A 17,732-nucleotide genomic window follows, 5' to 3' on the forward strand; every position below is an offset into this window, starting at 1 on the left:
ACAGGACAGCAGGAGGCCTGAGCAGAGCTGGGCTGATGGGGGAATGGCCCTTGGCCTCCAGCTCTGCTGGGGCAGCAGCAGGTCGACATGGCCTTTCTGTGGATGCAAAGAGCAGCTCCCCCCCCCCCCCCCACAAGGCGGGGGAGAGAAGGACCTGGACTTGTATTGCAGGTCCCTGCATGAGTTCGGGGGCAGCCTCCCCCTGGGCCTGATCTCTCTCCCTGTCGTCATCGCTGGAATGGGAAATGGCTCCAGCCCATCTGGGAATGATGCTTATGCCTTTAATTATCCCCTGGCATGAGCCACGGACAGGTTCCCCGGGACGACAACTCTTGCTGTTGAGCACCAGGTCCATGCAGCTTTGTTGTCCCCCGGGGTGCCAGGCTGGCTCCGGGTGGCGCAGGCAGCCAGGGAAAGGCCCGACCTCCGCAGGAAAGCATGTGCTGCCAGGACCTGGGTGTGCAGTACGGTGTCTCGGGGGGCAAGGCCAGGGAATGGTGCTGAGCTGCCCCCCCCCCCCCCCCCGCATTTTGCGACATGGGGTGAAATAGAGGGCTGGCCCGACGGGCACCCAGGGTCCAGCGGCAGTGCGGGAGGGAGGCGACATCATCTATCCCTGCGACTGCTTCCCCCGTCGCTACCGCTGAGCCTGTTCCAGCCCCCGTTAGCCTGGCTCGGCTGGGCCAGGCAGGTCCCACGCTGCCCAGAAACTGTGTTCATGTAGCCAGCTAGGCCCTTGGCGTCCTGGGGCCCACGCTGGGGGCTGGAGCCAGCACCTGCTCCGTGGCCGGGGCCAGCACAGCCCCGGGGGAGGCACCGGGCGCGTACGTGAAGCAGCGACGCTGTGGCTGGGAGCCAGGGCTGCCCCCGCTGGGGAGTTTGCCTGGAGCTCCCGTCTGCCGTGCTGAGGGTTGTCTCCCTCTCCCGCAGGTGGGTGGGCTACGAATACCCCGGCTACCGAGGCCGCCAGTACGTCTTCGAGCGGGGCGAGTACCAGCACTGGAACGAGTGGGACGCCAGCCAGCCCCAGATCCAGGCTGTGCGCCGCGTCCGGGACCAGCAGTGGCACCAACAGGGCTGCTTTGAGGCCAGCTGAAGGGGACGCCGGCGCCTTGCAACCACGGCCGAGGAAGAGGAGGACGACGTGATTTATAACCCGCCGTGTTTGCGCCAAACCTTCTCAATAAAGCTCAGAGCTGGAGGCTGCTGTGGCCTGGCTTGTCCCACTGCTGTGTTCGCAAGTCGGCCGCTGGGCCAGGGCTGTGTCCTGGGGGCAGGCGCCAACCCTGCGGCTCTGAGAGCTGCCCTCCTTGCCTCCTGGCATCGCACAGGGGTTCCCGGCCTGGGGGGGGCACGACCACCCTGCCCGAGCGGGCTGGGGGCCTGGCTAGATGTGAGGGAAGCCCAGGATGGGAAAGGCTGAGAACTGCTGAGCGCTGCCTTCTCCCCACGCGGGCGGGCCCCACAGCACAGGCTAACGGAGCTTGGCCTACGTGGGCTGCCATGTGCAGCCGGCCCGACATGTCCTCCTGGTGCTAGGGCCGTGTGGGAGGTACCTGCGGCCCCAGACACATCCCTGGGGCGTGTTCCCCATCGCGCCACAGCGTGAACCCCGACCAGCGTTGGCCCTGATGCCAACTCAGCTGAGGCCTCCGTGATGCCCGGAGGGGGGGCAGAGCAGCTGTCTGGGCGGCTAGACTCTCCAGCAGCAGATTGTGCCCAGCAAGAAGCGATGGAACAAAAGGGAGAAAAGAACCATCGTGCGCGTCGTTACATAAAGGCTGCAGTGTTCCAAAAATAACACCCCTTCCGCCGCCGCTTCGCAGAGCTCACGCTGCCTGCCTGCAGAACGAGATGGCGACCCGAGCGCCTGCTCCGGGGGATGCATCGTGGGCACCTCCTCGCAGCTCCTGGCACGCTGCTTTGCATGTGATATCCGAGAGCGGGGTCTCTGCAAAGCGCAGCTGAAAGGGTTGCAAAGGTCATAGCAGACACCCCGGCGTTTGCCTTTCGCTCTCGCCCTCGGGGAAGGCCAGCTGCGTCTGCACAGCCCCTGAGTACAGAGCGATGCTGAATTATCTGAGTGACTATAAATCAGGGTGCCGTCGCTGTGGCAGCTCACAGAGCGACCACGCGGGGGAGATGGGAACGCGGGCGGTTTGCAGAGCTCGGTTACCGACGGCCAGCCGAGGTACCTGGCTGCGGAGAAGGGGGCGGTGCAAGAACTGCAATTTCCCCACATTTCGGGCACAGCTACTTGCATTACAAATGATCCCAGGCTGTTTTAGGATGGGACTGCCCCTCTCAAGCCGCTTGGCTTGCGTGGACTGCATGGGGAACGCTAAGTGGGTCAGTTGACCAGTGTCGAGATGTTACTCTGAGCACCGTGTGGCATTACACCCCGTATTCCTCCCAGAGCTAGTGTTATAATATGATTATGGCATAACTAAGATGTATTTTACACAAGATGGGTCATGTGAGGTGTCCTTGGAAAGACTGATCTACTGACTACGATTATCCTATGTGTATGCATGTGTCCTTTTTGTATCTGAAGTTAGAAATATTGTCCTTGTAACTACTACAAATGCGTTTACACTTGGGGAAGGCCCACTAGACCGAGTGCAATCAGTCTAGATTGCTGGTTGGAAGGGCCATTAGGGAAAACAACAGGTCTTTGACGATGCTAATCTCCCACCTTCCTGGAAAGCCTCCTTGGGGACGCTGCAAACGGCCCTTGTGTTATGGCTGCAAGATCACGTGAGCAAGTCACCTGATACTGGACTCTATGAATAATGCTGACCAGTGGTGGGAACCACACTGGAAGACAAAGGATTCCCGCCATATGTAAAACCTATTTAAGGCAGGGGAGTGATATAATCAGGGTTTGTTCTTCACTGAATCCTCGACCAAGATGAGTGCTGTAAACACCTAAGAAACAAAAACTTGTTTTTTTCCTCTAAAACCAGTTTGTGGAATTCATAACTGGAGGGGGAGGGGAGGATCTGTGCCTATCTTCCTCCACATTGAGGGAGGGGGCGAATGTCATGAATTTACACGGTATCATTCTCTGTGCAGTGCAAGACGATACAATTTTGGATTTACACCCAGAGGGGGGTGTGCTCTTGAGTGCTGGGCAATTTCTTAGCTGAGGCTTTCCATGCAGAGCTGATTTCAGAGTCTGTGCGTTTCTGCAGCTGGGTGTGTTCCTGTGTGCTGGGAAAGTGCAGTCTGAAGGCTGAGGGAGGGCTTGGCTGGCCTCCTTCAGCAGTACAGTGTAAAGGGAGCCCAGGCTGGTGGGTCAGGCATGCGCAGTGATACCCTAGTTCCAAGTAGCACCCTGGGGGGAACCCGTCACACACAGGCTGCCAACACCTGCAGGGAGAGCCCGCAGCAGGAATTTGCAGCAGGGTTGTGCCCCCGCCCATCAGAGCAGGGAGCGTCCTTTGGCAAGACATGTGTCCAGCTGGCTGGCGGCAGAGTCCCTCAGAAGGAGAGAGGGGATGGCGGAGTGGGTACTTTGGTGCAGGCCCGAGATTCATCTCTTTTCTAGCAGCTGGGCAGCTCAGTGCACTGGTAGTGGGAGGAGGAGCCTTTCACCCGAGTCTGCCCAAGGCAGAGCCACCCGAAATGGTAACGTATCGAGGCCTGTTCTGGTTCCTCCGAAATGGGCAATTTCACTGGCACTAGAGGTTGCCAGGCAACAGCCTCAGCTGGCAGGGTTCTTCACCCCACGGTTCCTGCCTGACAAGAGGGTGGGGAAAGCCCGAGAGGTGCTGAGCAACCTCGATGCCCACTGAGTGCAACGTGGCACCTTGCAGCATCGCATCCGCGACCACCCTAGCATGGAAACGGCAAGCGCCACGCGGGACGCCATGCGGTACCGTTACTAACTCACCCAGGCTTGGTTTAACAACAGCGGCCCCTCTCTAGCAGGAGGGCACGTCTCCTCTGCCTGCCAGGAGACCCATGGGTCCTGTGCAAAGCAGATTCTCTCTGGGGGCCCCAGATTGCGTTGACCAGACCCAGGCTACAGCAATGTTACTTGCTCGGGGGCTGGGGGAAGCTGCATTCATGTCAGAGACCCAAAGGAGGAAGGGGTTTCATACAGAGCCGGTAACAATTCCACTGGTCACCTGCCTTCACTGCTTAGCTTGTTCCCAAGTTCTTAGCCCTGAGTTGGCATGAGGACCTACTATACTAAATGAGCAGATTGATCTCCTGCGCCTGAGAGAAACAGGAAAGCAAATTACTGTCTTGCGCCCTTATGGAGATGAAGGGAGACCACGCGGCAGAAAGAGGAGAGAACGAGACTGTGTACAAAACGTGCTGCAGCACAAAACTCTGCTACAATATCAGTGCCTTTATCCAGCATTTCCTTCCTCCTTGTGCTTAATTTGCACCAGGGCTGAGCCCCAGTGCCCCTGGGCCTGGCAGTTCAGGGCCCTGGCGCCTCTGGGCTTGCTGCACCAGTTACAAAAGCAAAAGAATTGCTTGATCCCTGGCACCTTTCTTTACAAATTAAGCCCAGCTTCTTCCCCACATATTTGCCTGTCAGTGGCAGGAGCCATTAAAAAGATGGTCAGAAACGACCTGCCTATGCCGGGGAGCGTCTTGCTAGCCCAGGCAGTTCATAAGGTACCAGATATTTAAACCACACCACTCTGGTTCCCTCCACCATCACCCCCCACCTGAGTTTCGTGGCAATCCCCCTGAGAATATTGGCTGCTGTGCAAACCCTCCGAGAGCCTTCCCGCCCACTTCTCACGTGGCACAAAGGGCGGCACTGAGCTCCTACGATAGGAATTTTTCTCACTGCGTGGCTATAGCACATGGGCAGGGACCGGACTCTCTTCTTGCTCATAACAGTCTTAGCTGGCATAACGCCATCAACTTCAACTCAGTCACATTGGTGGCAGGGAGGGGATTTAGGTTGTTGGTTTCTTGATGGAATCCCTGAGAAGTTTCTGGTCCTAGCACGGACACTTCTTTGTTTGCTCACTAGTGACTTGTATCCAAAACAAAGGTCAACATCGGAAAGGCGGCTTTCCTGCCAGCCCTTCCAGGATGACATGTCCATGCAATTGCTGGTCTCTGGCTTTGTTCAGAGGCGCTCGCATGGATGTGTTTCAGGTTTATTTCCACTGACCCATCACCTTGGCTCCACGCAGAGGTGCTGAGCTTTGGGAGTTGCTAGGCTGTAGTGAGAGGCTCAAAAAGGAGTTGACAGAGAAAAAGATCACGTTACCCAGCATGAGGCATAGTTACGATGCTTGCTAGGCCGGTTAGTTAAAAGAAGTGTTTGGTTTTTTTTTAAGAGAAATCATCTCTAATTTTGCATCCACTGCCCCTCTGGCGGGGCACGCTGTCCAGTGGCATTCCAAGGAGCAGCTGTTGGAATATACTTTGCTATAAGGCCTTCAGTCCTGAAGAATCCAACATTGGGTTTCACCAACTGTATGTCTCTAGCGCTGCTGAAATGCAGCCACCTCTGAGGCAGAAGGGAAAGCCACCTGTGTTCTGCAGACCTGATTCTAATCTTCCTTACGCAGTGTGACCCAATGGCACTACTCCAGATTTACACCAGTGTCACTGAGATTAGAATCTGGTCTGTTGCTTTGTTTTGCATCCTGGCTCAGAAAGCACTGGAAAGTACTAGGTTTACACGTCCGTCTCCTCCTTGTCCTAACACACAGCACACCACAGCCATCTCTGCCCCACTTTGCGCTCTCGGCGCTATGTTTAAAGCATTACATCCACAGCTTTCTCTTTCTGCTGAAAGTAATGACTTTGGCAACAGTAGACATTTACTGTTTGTTTGAAAGGCCCAGTTATTTACTGTGCACGCAGCCAGCCGACTTCAGCAATTTTTGTACTTCTAACCATGGGGCGGGGATGTCAGTTTGTTACAGGGATAAAGTCTCTGGCTCCAAAAATCCTGAAGCAGGGCTGGCGGTCGCATTCTTTGAAAGCGAGGGTCTAGGGCCTGGCCTGCGTTCGGCTGATGCGTGCAAACTCTAAATCTCCTGGCCAACCCGCCCAACAAAGCAGGCTGCTTCGAATGTGAAAGCTAATGAAATAATTCTGCAGCTGGGGGTTTAGCGAGACAATGGCTGCTGGGGATCAGCTGACCTTGGTTTTCGTTGAGCTTTTATCCAGCATTCTCCCTTTGTAGCATGCTTTAACTGTTTTGTAAATAGTTTTGGCACCATTCTGCTGAGGCACAGTATAAATTCTGCTGCTCGGCTGCAGCCCCTTCACTGGCTCAAGCGGGTACTGGTGTAACTGGTAAGAATTTTCTATTTATTGTCCTTCTTTTGGTTTTGGTTTGGTTTCCACTGCAATCCAAAGCCGCATGTCTGAAGACTAACCTACTATCCATAGCATTAATACAATAAAGAGATGCCCAGCACTGTGCGGGGGTGTATGTCCAGGAGGGTGAATAAGAGAGGATACCAATGTTTTGGTCCCATACAGCAACAATGATTTCATGACTGGTCAGGAGCCTGACCCTTATTGAATTAAATTTTAGCAGGTATCACTTGTTTCACATAACTTCGAGCCTACTCAGATGTGGTGGCTTTGAAAATTCCTTGTGTTTGACCATTACCGGGCACGAGCTCCTTTCAGGGGAGACTGTCCTGGGAGGGGCAGAGAAGGACGTGCTGCCATTCCATCCTGCTCAACGATGCTGTGTGCCACACACCGTCGGCAGCTCCGTTGGTGCCAACCAGGGAAGCTGGGATTTGTCTTTCCTGGACACACAGTCCCGGCTACCCTGCGGGTTGGGATCTCCCTGGGGTTTAAATTGCTGAGGTGGGTGGTGGAGAAAGCTTCACAAACTTGAACTGCTTCAGCCAAGCCCTTAAATGTTTAGGCAAAGCCCATGTGGTTCACCCCTCCTGCATTGTTGTTAATATTGTTTGGGACAAAATTCGGAGGGTCTCATGCAAGCTTTCCTCAGGCCAACTGCAAGTCAATTCCCCTTGATTTCACTGGGAGTTTGCCTGCGTAAGGACTGGCCAGCAGCTGAAGGGGCTCTGAGCTGAACTCCCAACTGAAACCAATGGAGACTTTGTAATGCTTGATGGCGCAAGATGGGCCTGGACTGGGCTTTGGCCCCAAACCAAAGCAAGTCAGTGCACAGATTGTCACCTTCCTTACTCTGCCATGGAGCCAGAGACTCATGTCTGAAGAATACAGGACTCTGACTGATGGGGTACGAAGGCTGGAGAGTCCTACAGGGCGAAGCCAGTCCACTCCCGCCCCCGCACCAGGGTCCCGCTGCACTGCCCTTGTGACTCTAAGGTGGCGTGTGTTAGCACACTCGCTTTTGTTGGGCAAGCACTAATTATGTATATACAGAACCAATGCTATAAAAGGCACTTGCCTCCAGCCTTTCCATAGCACCCAGGGAGCTGCAGTTTGTAGTTTTTGTTCCCACCACGATCCCTTTGCAGCTGGTTTGTAAGGTCTCTCTCCCCACTTTGGATGAATCATTGTATTCTATGCAAGCCCAGAGCTTTAGCACAAATTCCAGCACCAGGGAATTCTTCCCATCACAGAGATACAGTTCAGATGGGTGAAGGAGGCCCTCCCCCACCGCTGGGCCTGCTCCACCTGGATTCAAGGGAAACCGTGCTTAGAAACCCCCAGTGTTGGTAATTCCAGTGGGTTCCTCGGGCGTTTATTGGCCAATCAAGTGAAGGGGGAGGATAGCCGCAGAGCACTGGGCTGGGGGGGGATGGGTGCGGATGTATGAACCCTAACAGGATTCCGGTTATAATGATCAAGACCAACGTTTAACCATTTGAGTTTCCCTCCCAGGTGCTCAGTTTCACAATGGCGTCAGACCATCAGATGCCAGCCTCTAAGCAACAGCAAACCAGCTCCAAGGTCAGTATGCGTTTCTCTTAACGCTGTGCGGTGAGTGCTCTGTGCAGCAGCTGAGTCTGTACCGTGATATGGTCCCAAGAAGCTTAAACGAGTGTATGTGTAAAAATGTGTGTGCACCTATCCATTGCCCCAATTCCGTGCATGCCGGGAGGTGCTCTCCCCTCTTCGAGGGAGCAGGCTGGAATACAAACGGCTGAGCTGCTTAGAACGCCTTCCCCTAAGCAGCAGCTGCTTGCCCTTGTACCTAAAAATTCCCTCTGCCTTTCATATAGCAGTTAGGAATGTGCCATCCCATAAGCAGCTGCTTAGCATTCATGGCAGCACCAAATGCCCTCACCTCCTCCCCACCCAAAGGCTCTCCTCCAGGATGCAAGATCCAGAGCTGTGGGACAAAATAAAGAGGCTTCCCCACTCCAGCTGCTCCCAGTTCAGTAGTAAGCAGCTTTCCAAGCCTTCCCCGTGGTGTTGGGGCCTCTTAGGAAAGCATGAGAGCAAGTGACCTATTGACCAGCCATTCCTAAGGGGGGCCCCCCCAGGGAAAATATATAAATCCTGCAAATGTAAATACAGCAGCACTTTGCAAAAAGTAATTCCTAAACCTGCCTGTATATAAGGAAATGAGACAGTGCCCCGATTAGCTTCTTTGAGCCCGGTACTGTGTCAAACATTTCCTTTGATCTGCATACTGATGGATCTGACTTGTCAGAGCCAGGAGAAATACCAGGAAGGGGGATTTTCAGGAGGCTTGGGTGGGGGGCGGGGGGTAAGGTGGTGTCAGAGCTATTCAGTGTTGCTAATTCTTGTGATTTTATCGTAAGTCTCCCAGGGGTATTTGGTGTTTACCTTTAAGGCCCCAGCTCCTGGAGTCTGGGCTCTGGGACGCTCCCACCTCACAGGGTCCTAGAGACCGGGCTCCAGCATGAGCCCAAATGTCTACACCACCATTATACAGTCCCTTAGCCCGAGTCAGCTGGCGCGGGCCAACCGCCAGTGTCTCATTGCAGCATAGTAAAAGGTGTTAGAAAAGGGATTGAGTCCTGTATGTGGGAGGGGGAAAGCCCCGACCTCACATTACCCTCATCTTGGGACCCAGGGACTCTGTGAACTCTGACTTCGGGGTGACAATCCTGCTCAAGTCGGCAGGTACTTTTCCCTCATTCGGGGCCTGATCCACCCCCTACAGAAGTGGCTGGAACGGCTGCCATTGGCTTCAGTGGAGTTGGCTCAGCCCTCATCCTCTTTCGGGTGCAGACACCACACATTGTCCTCTCTCTGCTCCACTGACCCACAAACGTGTGCTGACCGGACAGAGCCCGGCTCACCGGACGACGTGTTAGTACGTAACGCCCACCCCGAAGCCCCGGGCTCTGTCGCTGGGGCTTGAATCGCATTGGCAAGGAAAGGTTGCCATAGCCGGAGTAGATCTGTGACTTGAAAGCCAATTGTTGAGGACGCTCAGACAAATTTGAAAACCCAGCCATAGCCGATAATTTCATTGCGAACTGTGGGCTCAGCACGGGGCATCTGGGTGCTGGGAGGACGTGGCTGAGTTGGGGAATTCAGAGAAGAGCTACAAAAATGACTGAGGTCCATGGTAAATGGGCTAAGTGATGCCTGCTCTGAGTTCACGAAAGATAATGGAGTTGGACCGGGGCTGAATTTGGCCCAACTTTTATAATTTGGGGCAAATAACCACCAAAGAGACCTAGAACACTCTGCAGGGACCAAGACCAAGGAGTGGGTTCTTTGGGGTAGTTTGTAACTCAGAGAAATGGAAGAAACCAAAGTTCAGGAAGGGTATCCAGAGCCCTCCCCCAGGGCCATGCTGGGAGTCACTTGGCACTTTTAAAGGAGCCCTGGGCCAAACACTTGAAGATGCAGCAAAGACTCTTGCCCTGGCTGAGGGATGTGGGCTGAATGGACTGGTGTAAATGGTGCTTTTCCAGCTCTAACCTCCACCATCCCAGGTGTGAACAGAATCGATGGGGCTGCCAGAGTGTCTCCTCCCTACACTGGCGAAGAGAAATCACAAGGGAACGTGCTGTAGGGAACAGTCCTGCACCAACCCCTGTGCTCGCGGGCAGGATGGACAGCAGGGCTTCAACCCCCGTTTTCTAAGCTGCTGTTCTCTCTCTCTCTCTCTCTGGGTGTCAGATTGTCGTCTTTGAGCAAGAGAATTTCCAAGGTCGCTGCCATGAACTTAACGCAGCTTGTTCCAATTTGAAGGAGGCGGGAATGGAGAAAGTTGGCTCCATCCTAGTACACTCTGGACCGTACGTACCTTGCACATGGGATGGTGGGAATGGAAGCACTTGTGTGAGTCTGGGCCAGTAGATGTGTCAGACGGGGGGAGGGGAGGTTGTGATAGTGGCTTAGAAACAACTGTTCAGCGTAAAACAAGATCAACTGAAGAAGTAAGTTACTTAATGGACGTCCCGTCCCTCTCCCCCTGCCCCCGCCCGGGCTTCCCCAGCCGGGAGAGGTCCCAGCAGTTGAAACTCTGGGTGGAGTTATGGAAAGAGACCCCCTGAACACCTCCTAGGCTGACAGATGCTGGGCCAGACTCAGCCCTCATTGATGCCCTCGTGAATGTATTTACTCCAATGACCTCACACGGGTGGAGCTCTGCACCCAGTTGGCTGGCAGTTCTCGCTCTCTCTCTGTGTGGGTCAGGAACAGGATCTCTCTAAATCTGTATAACACCCCTGTTCCGTAGATCCCTGGGACAGCTCCTGTTGTGGGGGGCGGGGTGGGGCTGCTGGGCAGGCTTTGTGTTATTTGGGGAGCTAGGATACAGTGGGCTGGCTGCCAACACATGCTCCATGCTGGTGGTGCTGGTTCTGATGAATGCCTATGCACTGTGTCTGCCAGAATTTGGCCCATAAAGTCAAAGTAACAATATGGAATGAGCTGGACCAATCAGCAGAGTCACAGGTGCCTGGCATGCTTAAAAGGAGAGATTTGCAGGCTGTACCATACCTAGACTTATCCCTCACTATCATTTTAACATAGAGAACAAGTGCACTTCAGTTTCTTGATAACATCATAACATGTTAGGTCTTTCAAGTTCATTATTTCTACACAGCTGGAATAATAGTTCACAATGACCAGGAAATGATGTCCTCTGAACTTGGCTATATCTGCAGCTAGTCTCTTCCATGGTCTCTCTGGAAGAGGTGTTTGTACGCTGTATGGCTCAGTATTGTCTCTGAAGTTGATTTGTATTCGATCTTCTTCCCAAAGTCCAGTATCGCCAAATATTCCATTGACTTCTACCTTTCTCACTAGGCTTGTTACAGCTGCCACCGAGAAAGTTGTTGGTCTTGGATCCAATACACTCTGAATGCAAGTTTTTGTCTTTGTATGTTGTTTCCATGGTGAACTGGCCCATGTAGATCAGAATCTCTCCAGGGCTAGTCAGAGCTGAGCCGGGTGACTTCAGCTCGGGGGGGGGCTTGAAGGTGATTGTAAGTCCCTTTCGAGATGACTGTGATGTCCGCTCCTGAGTCAATAGTCTTGCCATGAATATTCAGTTTAATCTCGGGGCAGGTTCTGTGTCATCACAAGTGACAGATCCCAGAAACAATGACTCTGGATTGTCTGTAATATGAGCCAACTCCCTGACAGCTTTGGTGTGGCAAATAGCTGCAAATTGTCCATATTTCATGCATTTATTACACCGTGTGCCTCTGGCTGGACATGCATCATATCTTGGGATGTGACTTTTTCCACATCTTATGCATGTAGACAGGAATTTGTTCCTTTTAGCCTGGGAGTTCTCTGCTCACCTCAGGAGTCTTATAGTAATGGCTTTTAGCACTCAGGCTGCATCTCATAGAATCATAGAATATCAGGGTTGGAAGGGACCTCAGGAGGTCATCTAGTCCAACCCGCTGCTCAAAGCAGGACCGATCCCCAATTGTTGCCCCAGATCCCTAAATGGCCCCCTCAAGGATTGAACTCACAACCCTGGGTTTAGCAGGCCAATGCTCAAACCACTGAGCTATCCCTCCCCCCCTAAACCACATATAACGTATGCATCAAACATAGACAGAACCCTTTCATAGTCATCTTTGTGACTGTCTATAGCAAAGTCAAAATATTTAAATATGTGCTCTGTCTACTTCCCCATAGTATAAATTAAAGAAGATACCTCTATATCTCGAGTTTCTTTGTGGAGGTTGATAGCAATGCAAAATCTTGCAAAACATTGTTTCATCTGTCTATTATGAAGGTTTGTCAAAGCTGAAGTTCTCTGGGGCACTGAAGAGTGGCAGGTTGATGAGATCCTGCAACTTTTGTTGCTTTGTTCCTTAGGTTTGCAACTGTTGTAGCTGTTTTACTTCTGTTTCTGTTCTTAGTTTACTTCTGACACCATGTCATGCTTCCGTACCAGATACGGACTGGTTACAGAGCTTGCTTATACATACCAGATGTATTCATCATATGATCCTTTAATGTCCTGTTGGGTGTAGCTAAGGTTAGCTTAAATAAGGTATTTTACACACTTTGCCACATTGTGGCAGAACAGTATAATACCATTTAGCATTTAATTTAGAGACACACCCAGTATAGTAAATAAATAACCAGGAAGCCAACTGATTCCTCCAGGCAAACAGCAAAAGGGATGTTTCTCTGGCCACCTGCTGAGGAGTTTGGGGATGGTTCAGAAATGGAGGTTTCTGGTGCATTGCCCATCTATCTCCAATGTTTGTACCTTGTTCTTTTCCAGCTGGGTTGGCTACGAACAGGCAAATGGCAAAGGGGAGCAGTTTGTGTTTGAAAAGGGCGAGTATCCCCGCTGGGATTCCTGGACCAACAGCCGGAGGAGTGACACCATTGGCACCCTGAGACCCATCAAAGTGGTGAGAGTGCTTATGTCAGACCCCAGTCAGTATAATCTGGCCAGGCAAAGACCTAATCATGAGCCTTTTCTGGGGTCCCCTCAGACTGAGAGCTGGAGCCAAAATCCTGGACAAAACCAGCTGTTCTGAACTTTTCAAAAAGGCAAGTCACTGTGTCCTCAAATGCCTGCAGCTCCTGCAGTTGCCATATTTGTGAATATACCTGTGCACAGATCTCCACTGAAAAGTTGTATGTCTGCAGGAAAATAAGAAATGTCCTACTAGGTTGGACCATGGGCCATCTAGGCCAGTGTCATGTCTCTGACAGTGGCCAATGCCAGATGTTTCAGAGGAAGGTCTGAGGGAACCCTAGAATGAACAGTTATGGGGTAACCTGCCACTTCCGAAGTTTGTTGGTGAACGGCTAAGGATGATCACTATACAGGTCTGCTCACACTCAGCATTCCACCTCCTGTGAGCAGGCAAAGCTCCTCCTGACTAGGGTGACCTGGGCCCACTCTCTTTGCACTTGAGTTTTGTTTGGAGGCTTGAGCCATCTTCTCCGACTCCCTGATAACTTCCCTGGAAGATGCCTGGCCTCGTTGCTAACACTGACCCCGCATCTCTCCTCTCTTCAGGACAGCCAGGAACACAAGATCGTCCTCTATGAAAACCCCAGCTTCACTGGCAAGAAGATTGAGATAATAGATGATGATGTGCCCAGCTTCCATGCTCATGGCTACCAGGAGAAAGTGTCATCTGTGCGGGTGCAAAGTGGCACGTAAGTACCTGGGACAATGGGTCCACGTGATCCTGTTAGGATCTGGGCACTGGAGTCTTCTTTGCCCTGCACTTGGAATCTAGGAACTGAGGGACAGAATCATTGATTGCATCAACTTCTGTCCTTAGAGCCCGGATTGTCTCCAGTTTCAGGCATCGCCATAACAACCCTAACCCAGGTGGTTAGACTCCAGGCACAACTGCTGTCCTGCAGTCAGCATCTCTGCTGCTCAGCCCTCTGCCCTGGGCCTGGAGCTGAGCAGGAGAACACATATTGCTAATGGGGCTTGAGAATAAATAACCTTTTACCCTGATGCACGGAGCCTCCTGAGGCCAGTGAGGTGTGTGAGGAGGCCAAGGATCAAGTGCCCTAGTCGGGTGGAGCAGGGCAGGAGGGAAGCTCCCAAACTGGGTCAGCCCCAAGGTGGTGGCTCCTCTGGGTTCAGGAAGCCCTTTCACTCAGAGGCTTTGAAGAGAGCTTTAATGGCTCTACAGCAGAGGGCAGTGCTGGCTGACGCCATGGTGCTAGTGAGAGCCCTCCGGCCACATCCCCTTGCCCCGGCCAGGCCAGGGACAGAGTTCGATTCACCACCCACAGGGGCGGGGTTGCCTGGGTGGGAGGAGACACCGGGTGCTGTCCCAGCTGGGTTTCCCTGACACCTGGGTTCTCCCAGTCTCTGACTTGGCTGGGCTTTCCCTTTGCAGCTGGGTCGGATACCAGTACCCCGGCTACAGAGGCTACCAGTACCTGTTTGAAAAGGGGGACTATAAGGACAGCTCAGAGTTTGGTGCCCAGCACCCCCAGATTCAATCCGTCAGGCGCATCCGGGATATGCAGTGGCACCAGCGAGGGGCCTTTCACCCCACCAACTGAAGCCCCTGCCCCTCCTGAGTGCCCAGAGGAGAAGGAAACTGGAACCAGTTTTGTGTGACCTGCTGCTGTTCCCCAGTGGCCTCGCTCTCCCACATGCCGCTGCGTGAGGAATGCCGCTCTGCTGCTGAATAAAGCTTTGAGTTTCAAACGCTCAATCGAGTCGGGCACCTCTTTTCTCGGGGCGGCGAGACACTTGAAATCATTCTCTGAGTTTGCACTGGGGGACGTGATGGTGGGGGGCTGCTAGCTCTGAGCTCCTCAGAGCCCATGTGCGCCTCGGAGACCCCAGGGTGTGGAGTGGAGGCCCAGCATGAACACAGGGCAAAGGCACTTGTCATTACCCCCCTCTCCCCCCCAGCCCCGCACTAAGAGTCGGGTCAGTCACCCTCCCCTCCCCCAACCCCAACCCCTGGGCAGCAGTGACTGAAAATTAAGAATTAAAGGCATGGAGCCCAAAAGCACACCTCAGCCAGCAGGGATAAGACAGGAAACCAAGAGCTTACAGCAATTCCCTCCGGGGTCTGAGCTACTGAATTCAACAGGAAGTGCAGTTTGTCCAGGACTCTGCAGACTGACCGGCCTGTGCAATGCCCTCAGACCATTCTGGTGTTTGGCCTGCCCCGGTGTGGGCCCGAACGCCCTGCCATGGGCGTGCATGGTTGCTTGGTTGCTGCTGCGTTTTTGTGCATTTCAGTAGGAAGAGGGTCAGCCACCCCTAGAACGACCCTGGAGCATCTTCCTGCTAGCTAGTGCCATAGATCAGCAAGCTGGGGTTGGAAGACAGGCCAGATTCACCCGGGCCATTGATGTCAGGGGCTGCACAAGGGAGGAATTTTGCCCTGTCAGTCAGTTACCCTAGTAACGAAATCCCATTGCATATAACGAATACTATGAAGTCGAGAATACTATGAACCCCTTTAGTGGCTCCCTCAGGAAGTGTGGCCAAGCATGGAATAATGTAGAATCACTCCTTGCTTGTGTTCCACGGAGGTTTTGAACATCCTGGATGCGGTCTCAGCTCATTCTGTGTCTCACTTTCTCTGTGTATTCGTTATTGCATGGCTGTTATCAAATGCAACAGAGCTTCTAAACAAACCGGGGGCGGGGAGGCCTTTTTTCAGACCAAACCGTTTGTCCAGTTAAAGTGTAGGGATCTGTCTTTCACAGCAGAGTTAAGAGCCACAGTAGATTCAGGAACCAGGCAATTCTTGGCAGCTGTGTTATCTAAAGCAAGGAGTCTGGCATCAGGACTCCTGGGTTCTCGTTCTGAGTCTGCCACTGGCCTTAGACAACTGACTTAATCTCTTTGGGCCTTTCGCATCTGCCATTGGTCACAGGACCAAAATAATAATTACCTGCTTCACTGGGGTGCTGTGAGACTTAACTGAAGCTTGTGCAGGCATCTGTAGACGTGCAGAGGAGTGTTGTTAATAGCAAGAGCTATAAAAGCTCTCTGGAGTTCCTCCTGGACATAGTACCAGCCCAGGATGTTCTGAACTAACCCACATGCCCTGGGTGTTGTGTGGGGCAAGGCGTCCGGATAGTCAGCCCCCTGCTCCCTGGCTTTTAGTCTGATGCTTTACAAGCTCTTTGTAGACTAACTGTTCCACGCAGTCTTTGCTCAGGAAGCCAGATTCTCTGGGTGGCCACTGTGTGTCACCACAGCCTCACCCAAAGCTGCTTAATGTGACATTACCATTTAGATGTTATTGAGAGCCTGGCCCTGTTCAACACAGTATCCCACCTCCCGTCACCAGCGACCGAGGGTGGTGTTTGGGTTTTACTTGCTGCCTTCCCCCAGCTGAAGGGAAAACCCGCAGAGCTGATTGAAGCTGGCTGTAAAGCTGGGCTCCCAGCAGCAGTGTAAACACTCAGTGATTGCACTGGCTCCTTGCTGTCCCTGCAGACTGGGGGGCTGGGGCCGAAGGGGGTGAAGTGCTGTGTATGAGATCGCACCATGTGGGTGAGAATGGAGAACGTGGTCTGTGGGAGATGACTGGGTGGGTGGGGATGAGGCAGGGGAAGGGAAGGGAGCTGCTTCAGATTGTTGCTGCATTTTCACGTGACCATGTGGCAACTTCCAGAAGAGAGCTGCGCTCTGGTAGAGGGGGAATCGGGACCACAGCAAGAAAGCCCCATAGTCTAAAAAGAATTAAGGCAGCACATTCCTATAGCTTGAATTGCTCTTAAAATGCCAGCATATTCTTCCGGTAACTGGAACACAGACAGCCCCATTCAGAGGTTGTGTAAAACCCTCCCCACTTCCAGCTACTCACACCCACGGTGCTGATGTCTAAATTGTTGTAATTTATGCACTGAGCAGCCAGAAGAAGGGGCTAAATTGAAACCAATTCCATCCAGCAATAAAATTCACCTCCTAACACCTGCAACTACTGCCTTGGCATGCAAACTTCCCCCACTCACGCTGCCTTAGCCATCAGCCATATGGGTGTAAGTAGCACAAAGGGGATTTAACTTACATTACCTCTGAATGTGGCCCTCCGTCCCTTGAGGTGGGGGTAAGGGGGAGTGGAGGCTGCTGAGCAGACTGTCACAGCATCCCAGAGATCAGGTGCCATCTCTGCATACATCCTGCACCATTGGATCTCTCAGTGTCTGAGTTCCTGGTATGGGCAGCAGGAGTTAAGAACTCACTCACTGCTGTGCTTGGATCTGAATTCTGAACACATGTAGTAGTCGGATTCCGGCGTTTGCCCTGAGGGTTAGGTACGTTCATGGCATGTGGGTGTTTTTAACCAGTGACAATCTGGTCCGTTGTCCTCAAAGCCAAAATGGCCAGGAATTTGTCTCCACCACTGAGGCGAAAATGACCAATGAAACCTTGTGGAAGGTCCATCCCTGAGTGTTGGTGTCCTGAGTGTTGGTGCAAATGTCAGATTGGTGCTTGGAGCATTGAAACAACTCAAGCCGTCCTTGTAACAAGCAGTTGAAAATCAATGTTTGAGCTCTTTCTGAGTGTGCTGGCCAGGAAGCCGGGAATAGAAATGCAACAACATGTCTTTGTTCTGAGCCTGGCAAGGTGTGGCCATTGAACCTGTACTTTATGCCTGATGGACATTGCAGGGTTGGCGGGTGATTACTGAGTGACTTAGCATCTGATTCTGTACCAGCTGTGGAGGTCTTACCATGACCGCTGGTACAGTCCCACCAACACCACGGCCAATGATGAAGCTGCAGATAATCCTTAATGAAACCCTGCTTTTAGTGAGGGGTTAGGAAAGGGTATAGCACCTGGGCAAGTACACTTGGGAAGTTTGGTAGCTGGCAGAAGAACAGGAATAGGTAGTGACTGCTTGAATTTGTGTCTGCCAATGACATGC

The 17,732-nt window shown here is 52.7% G+C and overlaps 1 protein-coding gene across 3 annotated transcripts in view; it reads left to right on the forward strand.

Moving 5' to 3' along the window:
- The window catches only part of CRYBB2 (crystallin beta B2), a 119,508-nt gene extending 104,962 nt beyond the window's left edge, over positions 1-14,546 (forward strand). Inside the window, exons 1-6 of one of the 3 annotated variants that reach the window (XM_048821770.2) lie at positions 1,103-6,285; positions 7,825-7,893; positions 10,048-10,166; positions 12,626-12,758; positions 13,376-13,518; positions 14,223-14,546. In XM_048821770.2, the coding sequence (XP_048677727.1) occupies positions 7,840-7,893; positions 10,048-10,166; positions 12,626-12,758; positions 13,376-13,518; positions 14,223-14,391 (618 nt within the window). In that variant the 5' untranslated portion in view covers positions 1,103-6,285; positions 7,825-7,839 and the 3' untranslated portion in view covers positions 14,392-14,546. Of the gene's footprint in view, positions 1-930; positions 6,286-7,824; positions 7,894-10,047; positions 10,167-12,625; positions 12,759-13,375; positions 13,519-14,222 lie in introns of those variants that run through there. The other 2 variants (XM_048821767.2, XM_048821769.2) reach the window with 2 other exon arrangements.
- The last annotated feature ends 3,186 nt before the right edge of the window (positions 14,547-17,732 follow it).

Source organism: Caretta caretta, chromosome 15 (assembly GCF_965140235.1).
Source record: "Caretta caretta isolate rCarCar2 chromosome 15, rCarCar1.hap1, whole genome shotgun sequence".
Taxonomy (NCBI): domain Eukaryota; kingdom Metazoa; phylum Chordata; order Testudines; family Cheloniidae; genus Caretta; species Caretta caretta.